The sequence below is a fragment of the Falco peregrinus genome, chromosome 5 (genome assembly GCF_023634155.1).
Source record: "Falco peregrinus isolate bFalPer1 chromosome 5, bFalPer1.pri, whole genome shotgun sequence".
NCBI classification, from domain to species: Eukaryota; Metazoa; Chordata; class Aves; order Falconiformes; family Falconidae; genus Falco; species Falco peregrinus.
Genome location: NC_073725.1, coordinates 15,553,150 through 15,577,418, shown reverse-complemented (window position 1 = coordinate 15,577,418; position 24,269 = coordinate 15,553,150). Strand labels below are relative to the sequence as shown.

Genomic DNA, 24,269 nt, shown 5'->3' with positions numbered 1-24,269 from the left:
GTGTAATGAGCCTCTCTAAAGCTGTCTTGTTGGAATTCTTCAGTTCTGTATTCCATAAACTTTACAAAGCATTGAAATCGCATCAAGGGATCAAACTTTCTAATAGCCAAAGTTAACTTCTTAACCTCACGGGAACTAAGTACCAGGAGGGTGGCTTAGGAACTCCTTTTCTTCTTGTGTCTCAGCCTGAGCTTTAAAAACTCACCAAAAATATTTCATTGAATAATCATTTTCTGATGAGAACTAAACAAATTTTAATTGCCCAGACATTCTTGATTACTGCTCAGCTATGCCTGCGACATCATTAAATTATAGGAACCAGTAAAGTTCTTATTTCTTAAATGCTGTGAACCATTCCAGCTCTGCAGTCTGGGAATAGCCTTCGTGGCTTTTATTTCATTACTTACCATGGCTGGTCTTTATCATTTTCAAATCTGTGATTCCATTTTATGTTTGGTTTCTTTAATTTACAGAAGTGTTAAATTATAGTTAAATTCACAACTCCCTTACTTGCTCAGCTAGTAGCACAAGTAAAGAAAACTGCAGAGATGTAATTTTTTCCTCCCAAGAACGTTTTCAGGTATTATTTAGAGATTTAATGTTTTTCATGCATGTCTTTGTGTAAAAATTATATTGAAAACACTCCTTCTCAGTAAGTAATATTATTGTTTCTCATGTGCTTTTAATAGTATATGGAATTAGCAGATTATGTACTTGAAAATGCTGACTGATTATTAGTTTAGTTTCAGCCATTGCAAATCCCCTTACTCTTGAATTGGAGAAAGGCAAAAAGAGCCATGATTACACTTGAATTTAATTAAATTGAAGTAATCTGTATAAGAGTATTTGTTTAATAGACTGTTGACTGCTTGTGTGGTGCAAAGGACAATAGGACCAGTTTTTTCAAGGTATTTGAATTCCTGAATCTCATTAGATGTCTGTATGCCTCCTTAGGTATCTAAATACCTTTAAATACTTGGCCTTTGATCTCCTCCAAATGAAGTTGCTCAGTTCATTAGTAGGATGAATAATGTACTTTATTAGGTATGAATGTCATTTTCTACCAGGGCTGACTCGGAGCACAGCCAATCATCAACACAGCACTCTCCCTAACTTTACCTAACCATTTAAACACCTCAGTTATCCCCAGGAAACTCTTGGTTTGCCATTGCAGCATCGTCTCTGAAGCTGTAAGGTTTTCAGTTCTAGATGAATCTTGCCAGTCAAATTTAATGGAATTATTTGTACAGTGTGTACTGCTTTGTTTTTATATACTTCATCTTTTTGTATGTAGCAGTCTTTAGAAAAGCAATTTAAAATTTAGTTTGCTATTGTAATGAGTTATTATTATGCATAATTCTAAAAGGGGTGCTGCACTACGTACTAATTAAATTCAAAGACCTTTTATGCTATTGATAAGCCATTTCCTGTAATAACATTATTGCCACTTGTGTTAGGGATATCTTTTTTTCTCAATGTTCTGTTTTGATTGACTGGTTTCAGCTACAGGTCTTTAACAAAGACAGGGAGAGGTATAATTCAGCTGTAAATAGGCTGTGAGCTGATCAATACTATAGGGAACAAAAGAAATCTTAGAGTGGTGAACATGGTACAGAAAGTATCATACATAGGAAGAGGATGATTATAGCTATAGAACTGCTCTACCAAGAAACAAGAATTCTGTGAGCAGTTAGACAGCAACATCCTTCATTATGGACATATGCATCAGAACTTGCAGGGATTTCTGGGTATCTGTGAAGGGGTAAACTCATCCCCAAAACTTTTTTCTTCCTTTTTTTTTTTTTTTTTTTTTTCCTTGAGAGTGGAGTAAAGTCACTGGCAAGGTCACCAGACCTACTGTTTGGTCTTTCTTCATGTTTGATGCACCTTCGACTGTCTGCCACCATTCACGGAAATTATTAGATGGGTTCAAAAGTTCCTGGAGGATAGATAGAAAGACACAAGCACATCAGAGTTGTACAAATCTTGCTTAGTCAAAAAACAAGCTAAAGGTGAATGTGTGAAGAAGAGAGATATTTTACACTGTGAGCCAGGGCTACCTCAGTTCTGCTGCCCTTGCTTAAATTGGTCATTTACTGACACAAGTGAAATGTCGGTAAAGTCCATCATTTTATTTGTGGGTGTTCAGAGACTTTCAGTATTTGACTTGAATGGATTGTATTAAGAGCACATTAATATTGTAATTGACAGGCTTCAAGATACATTTTACAAATGTTAAATCTCCACTCATTTCTCAAGCCACTCTGGTTGTATCATTCTACTTACAGCAATATTGCAAAAGTACTGCAGTTCTTCACTTGGGTGACTTTGTAGCTGTGAAAAAGGTGCTTTAAGGGGTTTAATTGTTTTTATGCAAGAAGGGGGGAGCTTAAGAGACCATGTGTCATAACTAGTAAATGCTTTTCATATGGGTATGTCCTGAGTTTTGCGTTTCACAGAATCCTTTCCTTCCTATGTACGGAGGATAAAAGTGATTTTGCAACACAGTCAATTCATTTTAAGTGTGTTAAAATCTCTGCCCCAGCTTGGCAAGATAGCAATTGCTTGTCAAGAAAGGGACAGAACTCAGACAAAAGATTCTTTAGGTTAGGTAAGCTGTGCATTTTAGCACCTTTTGTAGCAAACAATTAAAAAAGCTGTAACTTTAGGAGGCCCTGAAAAACTCATTCAAGTCAACTGTTGCTTTAGAAAAGCAGACTGCTGTACAGTGCCGAGCAGTCTGAACTTGGAGGTGAAATTTCACAAGTACTTGTCTCAGTTGTTGAATCCAAGCAATGCCGAGCACAACATGAAAAAAAACCCAAAAAACCAAAGTAGCGATTGAAAGATGTGACACAATGATTCCTTTCTAAAAATGTGGAGGACAGCCCAAGAAGGCTTAAATAGTATTCATCCTCTCTCTAAAAGCAGTGAGGTGCCGGCAAAGAAGATGACAGTAAAATAGAGACAGTCTTCTTATAAAGTGGGTTTGAAGCATTTAATGTTTTAGTAGGTATTGCTTGATTTAACTGGAGAAGAGCACCTAACAATGTATTACAGGAATTTGAAGAATATCCTTTGAAAAGGAGCATGTTCATTTTTCAAATTGAGAAAAAACAAATGAAAATATGGAAGGCTGATGTAAGGTTGAAGACTCAGTCTTGTCAGTTCGCGGTATTAACTGAGCCCATCTTAAGACACTAAATCATAACTAATAACTGAGGCAAAATGCTTCAAAAAGACAACTGCAGGGAACAGAATTAGCCCTTGCTGAAGTTTTAAGGAAGGAGAAGGAAAGAGAGCTGTGGTACTGTGAAATGTAAATCATGATATCACAGAGGAATGCCATTTGGGCAGAATGTGCTTCATAGCTGGCCTCACAAACACCACCACAGGGAGGTGTACACACTGTTGTAACAAAGTAGTGCCACGTTTGAAAAAAGGTACTGATAGCTGCATGTAATATGCCACTTGGGAAGCACATGCATAGTGTGGGCGAAAAGACGAGAAGATTAGCTCAGAGAGGTTGGGCAGATGACCAGTATCACAGCTAAAGGTGCATGGGCTAGCAGTCCAAAAGCAGCGGGAATGTTCTTGAGGCTTAAGCTAGACACTGGTGCATGAGCTAACATGATGCCAAAACCATGGACAAGACTGAGAGCTTACGGTGGTCATTTTGCAGCTAGAGAGGTAGTTCAACTGCGATTTGGAAAGATACAAATTTTAGCACTTAGGGGAGGTGGGAAAAGTAATGCATGTTGAGTCAGAAGCCCTATCAAGCCACAGAGCTGATCAGGGTTAACATCCACTGGAGGGTACTTACATGTCTAATGAAGAATTTGCAGATATTAGCAAGGTGTTCTGGTTTTGACTGGGATAGAGTTTAATTTTTTTTTTCCATAATAGCTTGTATGAGATTAAGTTTTGGATTTGTGCTGAGAAGTGTTGATAATACAGGGATGTTTTCATTCTTACTGAGCAGTGCTTACACAGAGTCAAGGCCTTTCTGCTTCTCTCACCACCCTGCCAATGAGTAGTCTGGTGGGTGCACAAGAAGCTGGGGGGGGACACAGCCAGGACAGCTGACCTCAACTGAACAAAGAGATATTCTGTACCATATGATGTCGTGCTCAGCAATATAAAGCTGAGTGAAGAAGAAGGAAGGGGGGAGATATTTGGAGTGACAGCATTTGTCTTCCTCAGTAACCATTACATGTGACGGAGCCCTGCCTTCCTGCGTATGGCGGAACACCTGCCAGCCAATGGGAAGTGGTGAATGAATTCCTTGTTTTGCTTTGCTTGTGTGCACAGCTTTAGTTTTACCTATTAAACTATATTTATCTCCGCCCATGAATTTTCTCATTTTTACCCTTCTGATTCTCTCCCCCATCCTACCTGGGGGGAGTGAGCAGGTGGCTGTGTGGTGCTGAGTTGCCATCTGGGATTAAACCACAACACAAAGTTGGTGAAAGAGTCAAGAGAGACATTTTTTGAAAGAGTATGATAGTTACTTTTCTTTTCTTGTTATATCAACATGGTTCTAGGGGATGCGGTTAGAAGAGCATTCTCTTCCTGCGTGTACCACTGCTGTTTGGTGGGAGGTTGCTTCTCCAGACTCAGGGTTGGATTGTGTGTGGCATCAAGGGCTCTGTACTGGGCAAGTGAATGCGTTTGATGGTGAAGATTCAGTCTGTGAAAAAGGCGTTTGGATCAAGTGAAAAATGCTAGTAAAATGTGAGTAGCTGCTCTTTGCAGTCCTGAAAAGAGTTGGGTCTGCTAGAAGAAAGTTAAACAACTGTGCAAGTCCATGTAACAGGAATAACAAATCTGGAAGAAGAATTAACACAGAGGTCCTGGGGAATGATTGTTTAGCTAAAGTTATTTGTCTGACTGTACCAGCTGGCAAGGAAGAGATACAAAGACTTCTTCAAGCTGTGTACTATGGAGGGAAATTTGTGCTTAACCTGGCTGTCTAGACAACTAAATTTGGGCTTCCTGGAAGAAAATCCAGTGGACAGAAGAGCCCAGTGTGAATAAAGAATTTGAGACATTGAAGGAGTTATTTTAAATAATCCTAATCTTCTAGTTTTATAACCACAAATCTAAGTTGTGTACACTCTTACATGTCACTAAGCAGAGTATTTGCCAAGTCCTTGGTTCTGTCAAAATCAGAGACCAGTGGTTCACATGCCACAAGAGTTAACAAAAGCCAAGTGGCATAGGACATGAATAGAGAAGGAGCTATGGCCATTATCCATGGACATTCCAAGACGCCTTTAACAAAAGAACATTGGTGTTATGTCCAGAGCTAGGTATTATATAAGTCAATTTAATTGAAGCAAGTAAATAGACAGAAATAACACAGCTTTCTAATCCCAGAGCAAATGTGGGCTGTGACCATCGGGCCTCTGGCTCAGGGTGGCACCTTGGAAAACTGAGTCAATGCTGTTGAAAGAACTTTGACCAGTCCCAGCTGTCAATGTAAACAGGACTTCTCAGTATGATATATGGGATTTATCTGTTCCCACCAATGCTAAATCACTAAATGCTAAAATTTTCTCATTAGTTTGATTGATAAGCATTGGGAATTCTGTATGGTATTATCGAAAGTTATCCTTATATTTGGTTAAGGAAGAACCACATGGGGAAATATATTTTAAAAGGTTCTTAAACAAGCCAGGTGAAATAGGTCATTATATTTCACAGCTCATCTTACACAGTGCTGATTAGTCATGACTCAGACATAGGAGAGAGCAAACATTCATCAGAGTCCCTGTCTCTGAGTGACTGCTGAGCAGTGCACTGTACACAGCTAGTGTCAGTGCCTTTGTGCTTTTTCCAAGGGTTGAATCTATTCATACTTCTAAAATAAATTTTTAAAAAAGCAAGGCACTTTTTCTATATTGTAAATTGGCAGCAGGTGAATCCAGATCTGTCAGCCTATTCGGGCTTGTACGTAATAAGGCAAATTGAGATAATCTTCGAGGGAATTTCCCACCCCCATATTACCACAGAGCCGATATCCCTTAGCACCACAGACAAGAAATCTAGTCGAGATGACCTGCTTTTATATGCTGTTCCTGTTCCCATCTCTTGCAAATGTATTAAGTGTGATATGTTTTATTGGACATGTGGCTGTCTCAGACCAGAACTGGGTAGTAGTTTATAGGTGGCAGTAGCAGCAAATAAACTTAACATCGCTTCCTAAGTCTCTCTTAGCCTCACTTCTTAGATCTCTGAGATTTCTACATCCATTTCTTCACTGGTAGGTCATGGTTCTAATAAAATGTTAATGAAAAAATGTGTTCTAGAAATGTAATGAGATTTACTAGGGCTGAACTGGATTCTGCTATCTGTGTTTTAGAAAGACAATGCACTTCACATCAGTTTTGGAGAACAAAATACATTTTTTCTCTGTAGTTGAAGTTGTAAAATGCAAGTATTTGAAGTAGAAATGTCCTGGTTTTGGCTGGGATAGAGTTAATTTTCTTCTTAGTAGCTGGTACAGTGCTGTGTTCTGTGGATTTAGTATAAGAATAATGTTGATAACACGCTGATGGTTTAGTTGTTGCTAAGTAGTGCTTGCTCTAAATCAAGGACTTTTCCAGTTTCCCATGCTCTGCCAGCGAGCAGATATGCAAGAAGCTGGGAGGGAGCGTGGCCAGGACAGCTGACCCGAACTAGCCAAAGGGTTTTTCCATACCATCAAACATTGTGCTCGGTATATAAATTGCGGGGAGGTGGCCAGGGGAGCCACTGATCTCTGCTCAGGAGATGGCTGGGCATCAGTCAGTCGGGGGTCAACAACTGTACTGTGCATTGTACTGTGCATCACTTGTCTGGCTTCGTATTTATTTCTCTCTCTTTTTGTTGTCTCCCTTTTCATTACTATTATTATAACTGTTACTAGTAGTATTAGAGCTGTATTATATTATATTATATTACTATATTTTTAGATTTCAATTCTTAAACTGTTATTATCTCAGCCCATGAGTTTTACCTTTTTTTCTAGTTCGTCTCCCCATCCAACTTGGGGGGAGTGGGAAGAGAGGTGTGAGTGAGCAGCTGCATGGTACTTAGTTGTGGGCTGTGGTTAAACCACAACGAAGAGTCAAACCAAAGAGTTCTGGCAAATCGGAGACCTTTAGTTAATTACTTTCTTTTAAGCCATTTTGCCAGTTCAGCTATCTCTAACTCTGAACTTAGGCAAATGCTTTCTAGGCCCTTGAGTTTTCATTATTTAAGACTTGCTGTCTGGCAATCAGGTCAGCAAAACTTTTAATAATAATTTTCAGAAGATTTACACTGATACGTAAACAATGAATATGACATATAATCGATGGCAACTTCTTTACCAGTGGTTCTTTTAATCAATGAGAGCTGGTTTGCACAGCGCATGAACAAAAAGGGCAATTTACAGCTAAGGAAAATAGATTCTTTGACAGTTACTGCAATGATAGCCTGCAGATCCTAAATCACTAGTTACAGTTTGAGGCAATGATGTTGGCACATTGTTGCCAGATGGAAGATTCATTTTACTGGCCACTTAATTAGCAACTGATAAACGGTTGCACCCAAATACACGTATTTACGTATGCAGAATGCTTACAGTGTCACAATGATGCTAATGGCTTAGAGAGCAAGTCTTATTAATGCAATCTGCTAATGGGAATGTCAGAATGAATTATCTTCTCAGGAACTGCAAGCTGTCTACCTGGCACCTGCATGGGAGCTCCCAAGCTTCAGGTTTCTGTCTGCCCGATGCCTCTTGAAAGCTGGGACACTTTTCAAAGCGGCAAAGGGAACTGGTGCAATTTGGGTAGTTCAGGGGGAGAGATCCTGATGTTTCTAAAGGAGTCTAGCTAAAGGATGGGTTCCCACCCAAGTTCTATCTCATACCATGGGTGTATATATATCAGATATAACATATCTGAAAAGGTTTCCGGTACACAATACCCACAGCTTTCAATGAAAGAGCTTAATGTGTTTTACAAAGTTGTCTGTGCATCTTGGGGAAGGTGGAGGTCATAGAGATAAAGGGCCCTGCTCCCCAACTGCCATAATTAATTGTCTGGTTGGTACAGAATTTTGATTATATATTAAGAACAATCTGTCATATTTCTGTATTACCTCCCATCTGAGATTCTCAAACAAGTTTTTTTAAACTGTACCTCACAATTCACGAGAATGCAACAATTTGTTCTTGAACTGGTTTAGCTGGCAAGAAAACAGAGATATGGGTGACGTACGGGGTCACAGCAAGCACTCTTTCCAAGATCCTACAGAAGAAAAATGACATTTGAATCGTGGCATTACTGGTCATCTTACCTTTACTCCTGTCTGTTGTTGCCATTGACCAATATCAGTGGTCAAATCCAAAAGTTAATATTCAAAAGTGAGTGAGATGATGGCAGCAAGCTGGTTTATGGAAGGCGGTCCAAAAAGGATGCGTGTTAAATTATTCACTTAAGTAATAACAAGCTGCAAAAATACAGTGTAAGAAACGGCTGGCAATCTGACATGGTCATAAAATGAACATTAGTTAACAGTATCGTGACGTTCTTAAAATAAGTCAAATGCAATTCTGGAGTGTATCAGCAGCACAGCTTGCAAGATATGAGAAGCTCTTCTTGCATAGGAAGAACCAAGAGTATTATGTCCAGTTTTGAGCATTACTCTTAAGAGTAGGATATAGGCCAGTCAGTGAGGGCTTAGCAGAGAGCAGTGGGAATGGCTTGAGGGCTAGAAAATTTGGTCAAAAAGGAAAGAGAAAACAAACTTGGGTTCTGTACTCTAAAGAAGACTGTAGGGAGTTGCTGTTAGTCTTCGAGTACAAAGGCTGCTTGAGAGAGGAAGGGAAAAAGATTGTTTCACTTATTCATGGTGCATTAGACAGAAATAATGGGCTTAATCTGCAGATAATTGGGTTAGGTGTTAGAAAAACATATTTACAGTAAGGATAATGAATACCGTAATAAATTGCCAGAGGAGTGTGTTTCCCTCTACCTCTGGATATTTTTAAGAACTGATTAGACACACACCTGTCAACTATAGCTGACCCAGGTGTACTTGGTCCTGCATTAGGACCGGGAAGCTGGGTAAAATAATTCTGGATGTCTGGTCCACCCCTGTGGCAGGCCTGTGTTCCAGCCCTGTCATGGCTCTTCTATCTCACATATAAAGCCCATTTAATTTTTTTTCTTTCCTGCTGCTTCTGTCATGACAGTAGCTAAGAATAATCTGAGCTGCTGATTTTGCTTTTCTGTTCAATTCAGCAAACTGATGGGCAGGACAAACATGTTTCGCTATGGAGATGTTGGGCAAAAATTTACATCCTATTGACTCCAGTCTCACAGTGCCTTTTTTGCCTGGCCATGGCTTTGCATTACTCACACTCCTCTGGCTCTGGCCATTACCCACTGATGTGGTTTATTGCCGAAATGTGTATGATGCCCAGGACTCTAATGAGGGGCCTGGAGCCATTCTTCTGCCTTGATGATTGCCTCTCCTTTACAAGTAATACTTATGCATGCTTTGCCAAAGATGTCTATTTGTGGATGATTTTATTTGAAGTGTTATGGATTAGCCATGAGGATGAGGTTGTCCAAGTACTGTTGGATGTGGGAAAGGACTGTTTCTGGTATAAAAGCCACATTCCAGAGGTTAGGGATTTTTGTAGGGCAGAAGCAATGTTTTGCTCAGTATCTGCACAGCACAATCCTGCTGCAGTATTGTCACATTAAAAATTATACTAATTGTGATTCCTAAGCTGTATTTGGAGTTAGCTGTACCTCTGTCTACATTTGGAAGTTTTCCAATTAAAAAAACAAATAAATAAATACTGCATTAACTTTACGGAGAAGAGGGACCTAATATACTGGGACATCACTATAGCTTACAATTATGCATTATTGTAAGGTTTTTTCCTCTTCTAGTATTTTTACTGGTCTGATTATAAATGTTTCAGGATGATTCAGGAAATTTAATGATTATTATATATGGGAAATGACACCTTTTGTTAGTGTCACTCTGGTAACATTTATTTGAAGTACAGAAAAGTTCATTTGCAATGCTGAGTTCTAGAGGAGGTCTGGTACCTGGTAAGCAAAGGAGGCAATTTTGGAACTAAAACTATGGGGCAGATTGCTTGCTTCTGTCCTGAGCTTAGACTTGCTGATATTTTGAAATAAAATAAGTGTCTTCTCTTTGAAATGGCTTTCAGTTTCCTGTAAAATTAAACAGCTTTTGGAGGCATCTATGATAGATTTGCTGTGTACAGCTGTCCTCTGACTGCCTTTTAAGTCCATTTAAAGCTTACTGCTGTCCTGCTGTCACCATTGTTGCAATAATTGAGGAAAATCAGAGATGTGGTTTCCACTATTCTGTTAAACTCAACGAACTGTGTTCTTCCCATTCTGCCCCACCCCTTCCGCTTGCTTTGTCCTTCCATTGCATCCTGTCTGTGGGCTTCCTTGGGAACCTTTCTTCTCAGTCATGGTCTTACTGTGCTAACTTTGATCATGGATTAAGACACTACCTTGATTAAAAAAAAAATCAACATAAAATCAAAATAAGCCATGTGTTTACTACAGATTCGATTCCCCCCCCCCCTTTGTTTTTATTTTTCTGCAGATTGTTTCTCAGAGGAAACTCTCCAAGTCCTTACTTAAACATGGGAACACAGCAGGAAAGTCATCTATAACAGTAAGTCAGTCTTAAATACAGTCTTATTTTCCTGTTATTTTGAAATATCTGATGTGACTAATTCTCCCTAAAAGCATCCTGCTAAGTCACCAGAACAACCCTTGATTGAGAAATGTATTAAAATTATTTAACAGATTACTTGTACTGTTTCAGGCAAATGCTTGTTGTAAGGAAATGGCAACAAATAATGTATGATTTGTACAAAAGCACAATATTTACTACTACATTTAAAGTACTCTGATGACAGCAAGAAAGTTGTGCTGCTTGAATACTTTTAGTTGAAGTTCTGGAACCTTCAGAAATTCATTTTGGCTTGCTTTGACACATGAAGGAGTCTGATGTTTCTTGGACTTTGGGCTTTTTCCAGTTTCTAGAAAAAAAAAAGAAGAAAAACCAACTCAGACACAGACACCCAGCAATACCATATGCAAATCCAGAAGTTTGCTAAGAATAGGTATTTTAGCTGTGTTGTAACACAATTACACACTGGATAGTTACAGCCCCATGTGTATCTTGAAATCTGCAAATCGATGTGTTGACTCTCTTTCATCTTTCTTATTGCTGGCTTGTTTGGGAGATCAAGCTTGTCTGCACTGAAGCTAGCATCAGCAAGCTTGTGACATTTGCAGCTCTGCTTTAAGACAAAGGCTACAGTAAAATATTCTGCTTTGGGGATCTCTGCTCTGTTGCCTCGTGGGGTTGAGAAGGAGTTTTTTTCCTTGATGTGCAATTAGCCAGATGGGTTTCTTTTGGCTTGATTGTTTGGATTTTTTTTCCTCTCTTCAGACCCAGAAGAGACAGCAGACTGTGAGAAATAATGCTTTCTGAGAGCCCAGGGAATTTTCTTTCTTAGATGTCTTCCTTGCTTAGCTGGGAAGTGATTTGCTTAAATGCATAAAATAAACTCATTTTTGGTCTGGGGTTGGAAAGGAATTCCCTGTTCATCTGGCTGAACTGAACCAGGAGAGACCTTTTCTTCTTGAATAATTTGGTGTGGTTTGCCTGCTGGGATTAACTGGGCATACTTCATCTCGTCCACCCCACTGTGGTCTAGATGCAATTCCTGTTTTGCGAGGGACACAGAGTTTAGTCTTGTGAAAACACAAATACTCTAGTTCAACTAAAATCATTAGGCTCGTTTGTACAGTGTTCTGGCAAAAAATAATGCTCTGTGATATACAGAAGATGAGAGAAAATGCGTTAATAGTTCCTGCTGGCCTAACACTGGATGATAATTGTGAAATGCAGACCTTGGTTCCTTGCTTTGGCTCTCGGCCAGTAGTACTGAAGAGCAAGCTGACTTTACTTGGATGGGAGAAACTGAACTCAGACAAAAATTACTGTGTGAAAAGTTTGCTATCTTGACAGAATAAGTCAAAGTGGATTATTTGTCAGTATTTCTGGACCTGGGGGCATACGAGTTGTCTGTCAAGTATGGAAGTTACAAATACTAGTTACCTAACTCATTCATTGTACTGAATTACGGGTTTTTTGTAGGATTTTGAAAGTTCCTATCTTGGAATGTTTTCTTGGAATTTTATTAGCCCTTTGTATAACGTCTCACCACTACAGTTTTATTATATGGCTGTGGGATGAAAACAGGGCATTGCTCACCTTCTCCACTAAGAAGTCTGTCAACCTTTGTAAGAAAGGGTTCATTATTTTCAGTTAAAAATATTTGTGAGACTTGGTGTGCAAATCCTGGACCACTGTTGGTCATATACAGCTTATGATCTTTTAAAACATCAGACTACATGTAAATGTGTCAGACTTTATAGGCCAAATTTCCAGCAAGCTCACATTTGCCTGGAACGTGTGAAACACCACATATGTGCCTGTGTGATGGTACTTTAATGCACAGTTAAGCAACTGTGCTCCTACATGGCTGTATGTGAATATTTTGCATGAGGAAGCACCACAGTTCACTGGCTGTGATGTGTCATAGCCAGAACAGGCTCAACTTGGAGAATTTTACTTAATTTAATTTATTGCCAATTAACATAAACTTTTAATTACTGATTGATATTAAGAAACAAATATGAAAAGCAAACTCTTAGGGAAAATATCTTTCCTCACCCTCCCATGGACTCATCTCCTGGCCCCTTCATAGTCTCCACTCCCTTTGCCTTCACTATATGTTATGCTCAGTCCCTTTGGTGAGGTGATGGGTAGCACAGGTCAGGATCAGAGCATAGTGATTTTTTTTTTTTTTTTTCTGCTCTTTGTTACCAATTTTTTCAGCCCTGCTATGGGCTTACACATGAGCAACAGTCTCTTTGGAGGCATCCTTGCTCCAGTGTAGGTTTTCCTGTGGGTACAGGCCCTCAGAGGTATCTCCTCTGGTATGGCACACCTCCTTCCAAGAGTGCATCTCCAACCGTGTCCCCAACAACATCCCCTTCGCCATGCTTCCTCCTGGATCATCTTTACAGTTGCCTCACAGGCCTCCTAGTGCTCCTCCTTTTGTGCCTCCTGCCTCTACCAGCTGCTGCCCTTTCTTAAATATGTTCACACAGAGGTGCTGTATGCACCTCTGACGGGCTGATGTTTTGGGGTGCAGTTTGTAGCCTCTGCCCACTGCCAAGCCAGCTGGAGCTGGCTGTGACAAACACGGGGCTGTTCTCAGCCTCCCCACACAGGTCACCCCTGCAGCCCCTGCTACCAAACCCCTGCCAGTTATGCCCGATACAGAGTCTAAGTTTCCAGCAAAGAAAGAAAAAGTCTGTGATGCTGAAGTTTATTGAGGCTGTGGACAGCCTGGCTAATTACTGGGAGCTGCATATGTGGGCAGTGAATGCATCCCACACTGCATGCTCTGACTGCAGCTCTAACCTCAGCAGCCTTCAGCTGGTTTGAAGAATAGTGGGGGGTGTCCCAAGTGGCTCCCAAGGAGTCTGGAGTCCATGTAGCGGAGACAGTTTGAGCCTGGCTGGGGACTGACATGGCTGACAAGTGTGTGGCCATGGGCGTGAAACGCTCAATAAGTCGGTTCTTTGGGGCGATTTAATCTGTGGGGAGAATATTTGCAATAGGGAAAGATTTTATAACTGTCAAATAGAATGTAGCGTGGTTTGTTTCAAACATTTTCCAGTGAAATAGCCCAGGTTTCGTTAATACCCTCTCTCTACTGAACCATTCTAATGGCTAGTCAGGAAGACTGTTTATGTTGGTTTTGTTGGGTTTTTTAACAGTATTGCACAGCACAGCAACTGGCATCATTATTAGCCTAGCCTACACCATTTGAAAGAATCACACTAGATTATTTTTGTGTTACTTTTTTCTGACTCAGTCTAGAGTAAATGGTTTTGCTGATGTAGCTATTGCAGAAAAACTATACCAGAACTCCTCTACTTTAAGTGTGCCTTTCGTGGCAACTAAGATGGGTGACTTCACTCCTTTTTCCATTTAGCTTGCCGAATGATGCTGAAGCAGCATAAAAATAATTAAACTTTACACTGAAGTAATACAACTCTTGTATAGCTTTTTCGTTTCCTTGGACAGTGTGATACTGTGAAATTCTCCCTTGTCCTACCTGAGGAAAAGTACTTGGTCAGAGGAAGGGGATCCCTGATGGATGTTGATGTCTGTCCATTGACAAGTGATTGACAAGGCATAGTTGTGTGTTACAAAGTGATTCAGGTTTGTAGGCTTAACAGGGTGGCACTGATCTGCTGAGCAAAGGATTCACTGAATGCTTTTAGCCCTTCCAGACTGCAAAGAGAAATGTACTAACTTGTACCACATTTCAGTTTTTCCTAATGGGGTCTAGAGTCTTCACACTGGAAAATGGCTTCTTACTCCCCTTCCATTACACCATGCAAAACTCAAATGTAGCTTTCCATTTAGGTGATTGCTGAGGAATTGTCTGGCAATGACGACTACGTTGAACTTTCATTCAGTGCACGGAAATTGGATGACAAGGTAAGCTGCTTGATATTAACCTTACTGAAAGATACAAGAATGCCAGCAAGTTTAATTTGATGAGGTTTTCCCTAACAGATATTTTTTGCTTATATTATTAAACACATCAGAGATTTCAGATGAATGTTCACAATGAGGCTTTCCTCAAGTTGCAAAGTAATTAAAAAAAACCCAATGGAATCTAATTAAAACCAAGACAAGCTAATTACTCTATAACCAAGACAATTTAATTATTTAAAATGAGACAGATCAGAAGTGCATAGAGAAGTGAAACTTTCTATAACTAGTCAAAGATGTTACAGTTGAAAGTGTCTTAAAATAGAGCTAGAAAACTTCATAACAGCTCAGTTATGATACGCATTTTGTTCAACAAAAAGAAGCTTTAATGTAAGAAAGATTCTTGAATATTTGTTAAAAGCTTTTTCCCTCCTTAATAAGAAAGTTCTCCACTGACTTAAACACTACTCTTCATTATAAGGACTACCTCTTTCTGAAAATATCTACTGTTGTTTAGCAATATATATATATATATATATATATGTATATATAAAATAAGCATCTCAAGCAACACACAGCCCCAGAAATGGAGATGACTGCTTGTAAGGCACACTGCCTGTTATCTCAATGTAATAGCAGACATAATTATTTGAGGTAATCAGGGGAATATCTTTGTAGTTAATAGATGTCATAAGACTACGATCCTGTTTAGATAATCGGGCTTTACATATAATTGAAGATCAGATGATAACAATTGTACTGGATCACAGTATCTACTATTAGTATATAGTCTCTTATACGTGAAGCTGCTTCTAATTGGAAACATATGTTAACACTACAGAAAAGTTTATAATTCTGGTGCTCCAAGCAAATGCTTGTAAACATTTGACATGTAAGTAGTTTAAAATCACATTAGTGAGAGTATTTTTGGATACATACATCAGATTTTCAAAATCAGGCCATAACTGATGAATAATATTTTCGGTTGAAACTACCGGAAAATCTCAGGCAAGCAGAAAGTACACAGAAAGATTAATAGTACTGGAATTTATGTAGAACATACAGGTAAATAACATTACTGTGCTCAGGATCATTAACAATCATAAATGATCAGGACCTGAATTTGCTTCTCATCTGAAAGATTAATTACCTCTTCCTCCAGAGTTGCTGAAGTCTTAATGTTTCCAAATCATGTATTTACGTGTCAAAATGTAGATTTAACAACCTCTCTTTAGACAGCCATCTTTAGATGTGATTTCCAAAGTTATACACGTTTCTTCCTGTTGCACATGCTGTCACATGTAGATAAAAGGAAAGGATGTATACAACGTAATAAGACTCTACTTCGTCATTCCTTTTCCACGAATGTAAAATGTGATCTGGTGTAAATATTATGATTGCTTATGACTCTTGGTATAAATTAAAAGGATGCTGCCAGAGTGCACTTATGAGCCAGGTCAGTGCTGTCTAGGCAACAGCTTTAGAGAGTGATTGAAACACTATATGGGGATAAGTTAAGGAGGATCTTTCTGAAATATTGCAAGAATATTATAATTTCTGACATTTTAACATTTCCAGTCAATGTGGGCTTCATCTAATAAAAAATTCCTGGATGATGCAGTGTGCGGCTCAAGCAATGACTCATCATGGGTTATCTGAATCAAAACTCCTGTCTTCAGCTGATTAAAATCACTGGAAGCCTATTACAGTTGAAAGCAGTCTTTCCGTTTCCTCCAGCTAGAGGTGTAGCTCTAAACTTGGCTGAACCTTTCCTTACCTCATTTATAAGAAAAGGCTATGGCTTTTGGTATGGCTTATAATATACTTTGATGTCAGTAGATGCAAGGCCCTATTAGTCATTTTGCAATTACTTAAATTGTATAGTTCAGCCCTTGGTGAAAAAGCATGTGTTCCTATGTCACATGAAGATAAAAAAAAAATCAGAGAATTGAGAAGAGCCCATCTTGTAAAATCCTAAGCATGGTTTTGCATGCCTCTCCCTACTCAGAGAAGTGAACACCTGAGTAGAGAAGTAACATCAGAGAAGCAGACTGAGAGCTGGAACTGGCCTTGGAGTCTCCTGAAAGACAGAGGAAGCCTGTGGAAGCAGTTGTTCATGCTCTGCTACAGAGGGTCACCTTTGTAACCCCAGGGATTCCTGAACTGGTAGCTGTGGAGGTGGCAAAAGACAAGTTGAATTATGATGTCTTACAACTTGCAGGTAAAGGAAGAGGTGGAAGGAGGTTCTGGATGTGCTTTAAGGATAAAAAGAAGAAGAATTTCTTTCCATCTATTACCATCAGTGGTAACTTGGATGGACAGGAATTTTCTTCCTCCATCCTTTAAAAGAAAATTCTTTGAGAGAGGATCCAGACCGGTGTCCTTAAACATGTGAGTTTCCTCCACTAAGGAAAAAGATGTAAACAACACAGTTTTGGCAGATTAAAGAAAATATGCTTGTTGTGTTTGCTTTTACTCCCTCCACATAAAACTGCAAGAGTTTTAGAGAAGACACAAAACAAGTAAGGCCTACTCAATTTTCCCTGGAGTCATGGCTGAAAAATTCAGTGAAAAATTATAGGAAAGTCACAGATATGAAATTTTCCTTTACTTAACTGACTTTGCAGAGATAAAGGTTGTTTTTTTTTATCGCAGTGCTTGCTTGGAAGGTATAACTGCATTTTTATGTTTTATTGAAGCCCTGTCAGCTCAGGTGGCACATCTTTGTTTCAAGAGACCCACTGAGAACACTTCACAGGAGAACAATGTCTTTTGGAAAGTTTCTATTGCATTAATAGCTGTGTCATAATTACCATAACAAGCAGCTAAATTTTTATGATAGTTATAATATATTATGAGCACTGAGGCAGGCAAACTCTTTTCCTGTTCTGAGAGGCAGTTATTGCTTGGGAAAGATTCTCCAGCAAATGTCTGCAAAATACAAGCTCCAATATTACTTTTTTACATACTGCCCTGGTACTAAACTACTACTACTACTACTACTACTGCTACTACAAATAATCCTTGAATGCCCTGTGTTGCTGCTGAAGAATTTTCAAAATTATTAGTGTCTTTTGGCTACTTCAGCCCTTTCCTGAGAGACCTCTTTCACCCCAAAACCTGAATTTTAAGAAGTGTCATGCTCTGAAGATTAATATACTAAAAGACGTGTCAAAGTAGTTACTCAGAAACAGAGGTAGCTAAATTTTTAAAGTTTAAGCCAGGTACTTGTGTTATTGCTGTGTAACTGCTGCACATACTGAAAGAACAACACGCATTATGCCACTAGCACATGCATTACATTAATTATTTAACCATTATTAAAATATCAGAACATTAAACCTTTATTGCAGCTATTCTTCTTTCAGAGGATATTCTTGTGAGATAATGCAAAGCTGTTAGATTCAGCGTAACAACCAAAAAGCTTTGAAAATGTTAATAGCTATGAAACAAAATGTTTCTTCAGCTTACCATTTTTGAGTTGTTATGAGGCATCTTGAATATTGAAGGATTTTTTTTGTTTGTACCTTCATTCAGAAAGGAATTAGGCTTTGTTTTTGCATTGAAGGGGAGGTGATACAAGCTGTCATCCAGCATTAAAATCTTTCCCTTTAGGTGGTATCGCCTTGGTAGTTAAAACCAGATATTAAAATTACTTCCCTTTTGCTGATTTGCTGTTTCAACTTTCATGATACTCAACCGGGAATTATGATATATTTTGATTCTTACACAAAATCCTGGTTTCCTTTCTGAATTTTTCTGCACTCCAAGGTACATTCTTTGGATGTATCATCTTGAGATGTTTTATTTCAGATAACTTTTCTTGTCAAACTTGCATTTGATAAAGAATCTGTTAACATTAAGCTTTTACTCAGCTTCAATCAGTATGCCTATGTGTGAGAAGAGGCAGCTCAAACTTTTTTAACCCTATGCACTCTGGATTTTGGTGTCACTGTGCTGAAACCAGCACCCCCACTCTCTGCTTGTTCTCTTTGCTATGCAGTAGTAATCTGGCAGAATTTGATCACCAAAGCCCCCTGTTTACTATCAGTTTCAAGTGCTGAATGGAGTCCAGATACTAAAACTACATCACGACCTTGAGGCAAACTCTGGAGTTACAGACTTTGTTGGGTTTTGTGCTGGTTCTACACACTCTTACATTAAATGTCTTGCGTCCATATAATTGGAACAAATAAGCAAACATTTGGCTTTGTTGGTTAGAGCTCCACATGGTAGGATCTAACAAATACATATGCATGTGCTTTGCTTCAGTTCCTAAACATACTGTTGCCTTTTCTCTAGGAGGAAAAGAAATAGATGGTTCACAGAATGGCACTGAACACAGTCTTGATAGGTGTCAAATTTAGGGCATGGGAAAACCTTTAGGTTGCTTGAGCCTTGCCCAAGGCTTCATGGTCCCTAGCAACTCACTTCCTTCTCCAGACTTTCAAATTAAGGTGTCCCTTTTCAAAGCCCTGATATCTTTGCATGTTTCACAGCTGTGGAATTATAAAAATGTGTCAAATTGTAAAGAAAATTTACATTTTACAAAAATGTAAAACTGGTCAAATTTTAAAGACATACTTGGAATAGCATCTACCTGAAGCTGTTCCTATCCTAATGGCTATCCAGCTAGTCAAAAATAAGTATGGTGTGCATTTGGTATGGAGAAAATTGTAGAACTATGCATATTACAGTCATTTTTACATTAATGCTCTTATGGAAACGCTGGGAGAGCAAACTTTCCAAACTGATGTGGAGGTCTGTGGTTTTGGATATGGCCTATAGAGAAGAATGATACTGATATGCATAGAGTTAATCATGTGGCTCTTTTGTAGAAGAAAATAAAGATGGGAGTTGAAACTACAGAAAATGGTCTGAGTCCATTTGAATCCTGCTCTTGCAGCTTTGCACAGTTAGAAATTTGAGTTAGCCAGCTTTCCCCCTCCAGCCGTGGAGGGCTAACACCCAGCTACTCTTCTGCCTCCCAGCCAGCATGTCCAGAAGGAATGTCATTGAAACAAAAGAAGCTGTGGCCAGACTGCGACAATGCTACAGAAAGTAACTTAATCTAGGTTTCTGTAAGAACACTCAGGGTTATTAGCTAGATGTAAGACTAGAGGAGGGTGTTTGCAGTGCAGTGAGTATGTGAACCTTAATGTCTGTCATGGATTTGCTTGTACTTAGAGATATCAAGTAATTTTTGGCACTCCCCTGCTCTGTTTGTCGTCTTAGCATGGACCGTATTATCACATCCCAAAGAGGACTTGCTTCTTTAACCTTCTTTAATCTGTCTTGCCAGTACTTGTGTTAGGTGGTAGCAGCACTATGTCTTGGTCAATTAACTTCTGTTTTGAGAGGGTGGGTGAATAGTGTGAAGTTCAACCCCACTGTAGAATATGCTTCAAAGGGCCTTGCATGATAAAACTGATGTCAAAAGACCAAATGGGTTATGGGGACAGAAACAAGTTAGGTGGATGAAGGAGCTAAAGCTCAGTAATCCGGGCTGGGTTCAAGCAGGTAAAAAGCTCTAAAATGATATTTTGACTGCCATGACTGAACAGCCAAACTGAGAACAGCAATGCCACAGAAATCCTTGTGGAACAAGGACAAGAATGAAATGTTGCTGAGAGACACCAAAGGGCACTAAACCATGCTGACTCTCCTTTTTCATTAGCAGTCAGGGAAGCACCAGTGCACTGTGCCTGAAAAGCTCAACGAAAAAGAATTCTCAAGAGTAACCTGTCCTATATTTTATTTTAGGATTTTTTCAGCAAATCTGATCCTTTTCTGGAGATTTTCCGCATGAATGATGATGCAACCCAACAACTTGTTCACAGGACTGAGGTAAGGAATAGGGTTGGATTTACTTTCCAAGGACACAGGTGGGCTTTCAGGAGAAATAGTTTATGCTTCCCATGTCATAAAAGGTGTTGCAAGCACCCACATTTAAAAACTCTTCTATCTCTTGTGTAATTACATATAGCTATAAACTGATGCTGCCCATCTCCGTTGCCTGGACCTGTCTGCCTTCCATGGCTCCCAGTTCAGGGATGTATTCTGCAACCTCTCTGTGGCATCATCTGTGTATGGGACCATTTCCCACCTGTGCTCCTTTTTGGGGCTTTCCAGAGGAGGCATATTGCAAACTGCAGGTTGCTCAAGGGCACATATCCCATGCATGTTTTTCTGCAAACCTCCAGCTAAGCTCTGTGTTCTTCTCTTTCTGGTGAATGTACCATATTGAAAATTGTGGCTCTTGTTAGCATTCTGTTTGGAGATGAGCAAATGTTAAGGGTTCCGTTCCTTTCTTTTCACTCACAGGTTGTGATGAATAACTTAAATCCAGCCTGGAAGACCTTTAAAGTGTCTGTAAATTCTCTGTGCAGTGGAGACCAGGACCGCAGGCTAAAGGTCAGAAGTCATTCCTACTGTTTGAATAGTTCTACTCATAGAAAACAAAACTTTGTCTCTCTTTTTCAATTGAAGATTGCTACCCTGAACTGCCCTTTTTGACGGAAAAGATGATCACACAGCTGCTTTATGATTACCACAATCAAATTAAGGATGCAGAGAAGTCATAATCCACTGTAATCAGTAGATTATGCTCTATACTTCTTACAGAAACCTCAGAAAATGATGGGGCTGGTTTTGCTAATCAGTTGGATAATTTGAACCCACTATCATTTAACTGGTGGAAGTATATTCAAGGGAAGTGGCAGCTCTACCACTGTTTTAACTACTATTTCCTCACTTATGTCTGGAGACCCTCTGTAAAAGAAGCGCTGAACTATGAGATCTGTTATATTTGATAAATAGGGTGGCCACAAAAAGACCTGCACCATAGTAATGACAGTGTTACTAGTCAGCAGAAAGAATGATTGTTGGGAACTTGGAGCTTTTTGTAGAAAAATTCATCTTCTGGATAATTTGTGTTAAATCAAGGCTGAATCCAGTTATTCTTAAACTCTAATCAGGTTTAAGAATAATACTAAATTAAAACCTGTTAAATGAAGAGCACTGTCCTCATTGGCTATTCAGCCCCTTGGACCTGATGAAAGGACATTGGACCCAAAAGTATGTTGGTGGGGTTTTTTTCTTACCTTTCCAAATTAAATAATAAAAAAATTTCCTCTTTTGTCATTATAGCTGCCCAACCCTGCAGAACCTGTATGGTAATTTTTCACTCAGCAGAATGTGCTGTGCAGATAAGAAAACTAAAATGCCTGGTGTGTATATGTTACAATGTATGCCACAAATGGGTGGAAAAGGTAAAAAGTGGTCTTATGAATTCTTGGATTTTTACTGGTCATGATAATTGTGATTTATAACTTCACAAAATCAGCACTGTTTTTATGGAACAACAGTGGTACGGACACAGAGTTTGTACAGTATTGGCATGCACAAGAAAGGCACAGGTATGAATGGTTATTTTTATATGTTGTTTGTGTCCTTTGTGGCACTGTTGGACAAACAAGATGAGTCCAAAAGAATGAGGAAGTTTGGGAAAACAATGAGAGATGTAGCAAGGAAAAGTGAAGGATGAAGTAGATGGAGCACAGGATACTTAAGAGGCCAGACCAACATGTTTGTGACAGGTGCATCTGAGAAGTTGGAAGGAAGCTCAGCACCTCAGATGGTACAGGGAAGCAGTTGTGAAAGATCTTTCCATTTACCCCTTAGTCAGTAAATGGTCAAACCAATTGAGTTTGGCATGTCCAATGGGATTGAAACAGAGGTGTAGCAGATGAAATAGAGAATGAGGTGTAGGGAAAGAGCAGCCTCCATTATAAACTGCAAGCAAAATTAACAGTATTGGCTAAAGAGGATTTCTAATACAAATTAAGAAATGTAGAAAAGGTTTTTGCTGTACTATGCATAGGACGGTAACAATGTCAAGTGTCAGGATAATGACTTTGTTATCTTGTAAGGCTGCAATTTTATAAGCTTCCTGGGTAGATTAAATATCTGTGAAGTTGCCTGAAGATAAGTGAATTACTTTGTGTTGTATAAGCAATGTAGATCTCCAGGAGAGGAAAAGAAAAAGAGCTAAGAGCAGCTACCTTCCAGAGGTAGTAACATGAGTGACTCAAAGGATGATCAAGGACAAGGAGCACTGCCATGGCTGGAGCCTCCATTGGCACCTCTGATGACTGGGCTGCTACTTCATGACAAAGGGGAAGTGCTGGAATAAGCACGGACAGTGCATCTTTGGGCAGTGAGTTTACTTCACAATTCAGACAGGGCTGGGAGCTGAGCTTTTGCCAGGAGTAAGCCTGGAAAGGCTTGGAAAGGGAGGGTGAGCAATTCTTTGATGTATCAGAGAAGGGCAAGCCACTGGTGGGACATATAGACAGAGGGGACATGGTTCAAGCAGGTAGGAGTGCTGTAGCTGCTGCAGCATTCTGTGAAGGTGAAAGGGAGCAGGACTGAAGAGGGCAATGCTAAAGAAATAGTATGCTCAGAACATGAGATGCTGAGAGGCTGAAGAAGAGATGTAATGTGACATTATCTGTGTTATCTGTAGCCCCTCTGAGGGTGCACTGTACACAACCAGATGCAGAAAGTTGCACCCTGCATCTTCCTTGGCACAGGGTCCCAGATCACATAGTCCAGCTTGTATCTGACAGTAACAAGCAATTATTTGTGCCTGCCCTTATAGGATCTGCTTCTTGAGGCAGCTTAAATCGAAAAGGGTGACTATATAGGTTTCAGACAAGAGATGAATCAGATTTCTGCCACTCAGATGAAAAGCAGAATTAGCACAACACTGCTTTCACCACATTGTGTATATCTGGCCTTTAAATCACTTAGATGAGAAAACCTAGGAAGAGATGCAAACAAAATGTGAAGCTTAGAATGTCAGAGAAGGTGCCAAGTGCGTAAGGATAGAGAAAGGTGGTTCTGGAGGAAGAAACATGCTATCATCTCTTCAAAACTGAAGTGAGAAGTATGAGAATAGCTAAGATTTCAATTTGGGCAGAAGAAGATAGGTCTGGGAATAAAGGGGGTCTTTGAGCTATGAGCAGAGAGACAGTAGTTGAATTTTTTGCAGATGATACTGCCAAGAGACAGGCTCAAGAAGTAGGGAAGAGGAACAAGAATAGTCTTTCGGATTGCCTGTAGAGAAGGTGAGGGGAAACTCAGTGAAGGAATGGGTGAAGAAGAGAACCGGGGCAAGATGGATCTTATGAACCTATTGACAGTTTTTGGAATAGTCTTGATTCTGTGGAATATTCTTTTTTCCTTTGTTTTTTTAGAGAATATATCTTTTTTTTTTAATGTATGCAAATGTTTGCAGGCCCTGATTTAGATATCTGAGTAGTTGCCTGCGGCTGCAGTTCAGGCATTTGCAGAAAAGCTAAAAATAGGATGAGTTGCACCAGATCATTCATGAGTTTAGAAATATTTTAAAATTAATTATGGCAGTGAAATAAGAAAAAAACTGAAAAGTCTTTAAAATTCAGGCCCTTTATACTTTTTGCTGGGTGTAGGATAAGGCTGCTATGATAGAGCAACCCCCAAAATCACTTGTGTTTGAAAGATAGCATATAGTACTTGTCAGATGACTATTCTGTTTGCTTTCTATACAGACTATAACTTAGGAATTTGATGGCAGCAAGGACAGAAAAGTCAAAATTATAAGA

The 24,269-nt window shown here is 39.4% G+C and overlaps 1 protein-coding gene across 3 annotated transcripts in view; it reads left to right on the top strand.

The window, feature by feature from the left end:
* CPNE4 (copine 4) overlaps nucleotides 1–24,269 on the top strand; it is a 315,514-nt gene that overhangs the window by 200,927 nt on the left and 90,318 nt on the right. For all 3 annotated transcript variants that reach the window (XM_055806291.1, XM_005242246.4, XM_055806292.1), the window contains exons 4-7: nucleotides 10,633–10,704; nucleotides 14,551–14,625; nucleotides 20,386–20,469; nucleotides 20,947–21,036. In XM_055806291.1, coding sequence (XP_055662266.1) covers nucleotides 10,633–10,704; nucleotides 14,551–14,625; nucleotides 20,386–20,469; nucleotides 20,947–21,036 — 321 coding nt within the window. The remainder of the gene's footprint in view (nucleotides 1–10,632; nucleotides 10,705–14,550; nucleotides 14,626–20,385; nucleotides 20,470–20,946; nucleotides 21,037–24,269) is intronic.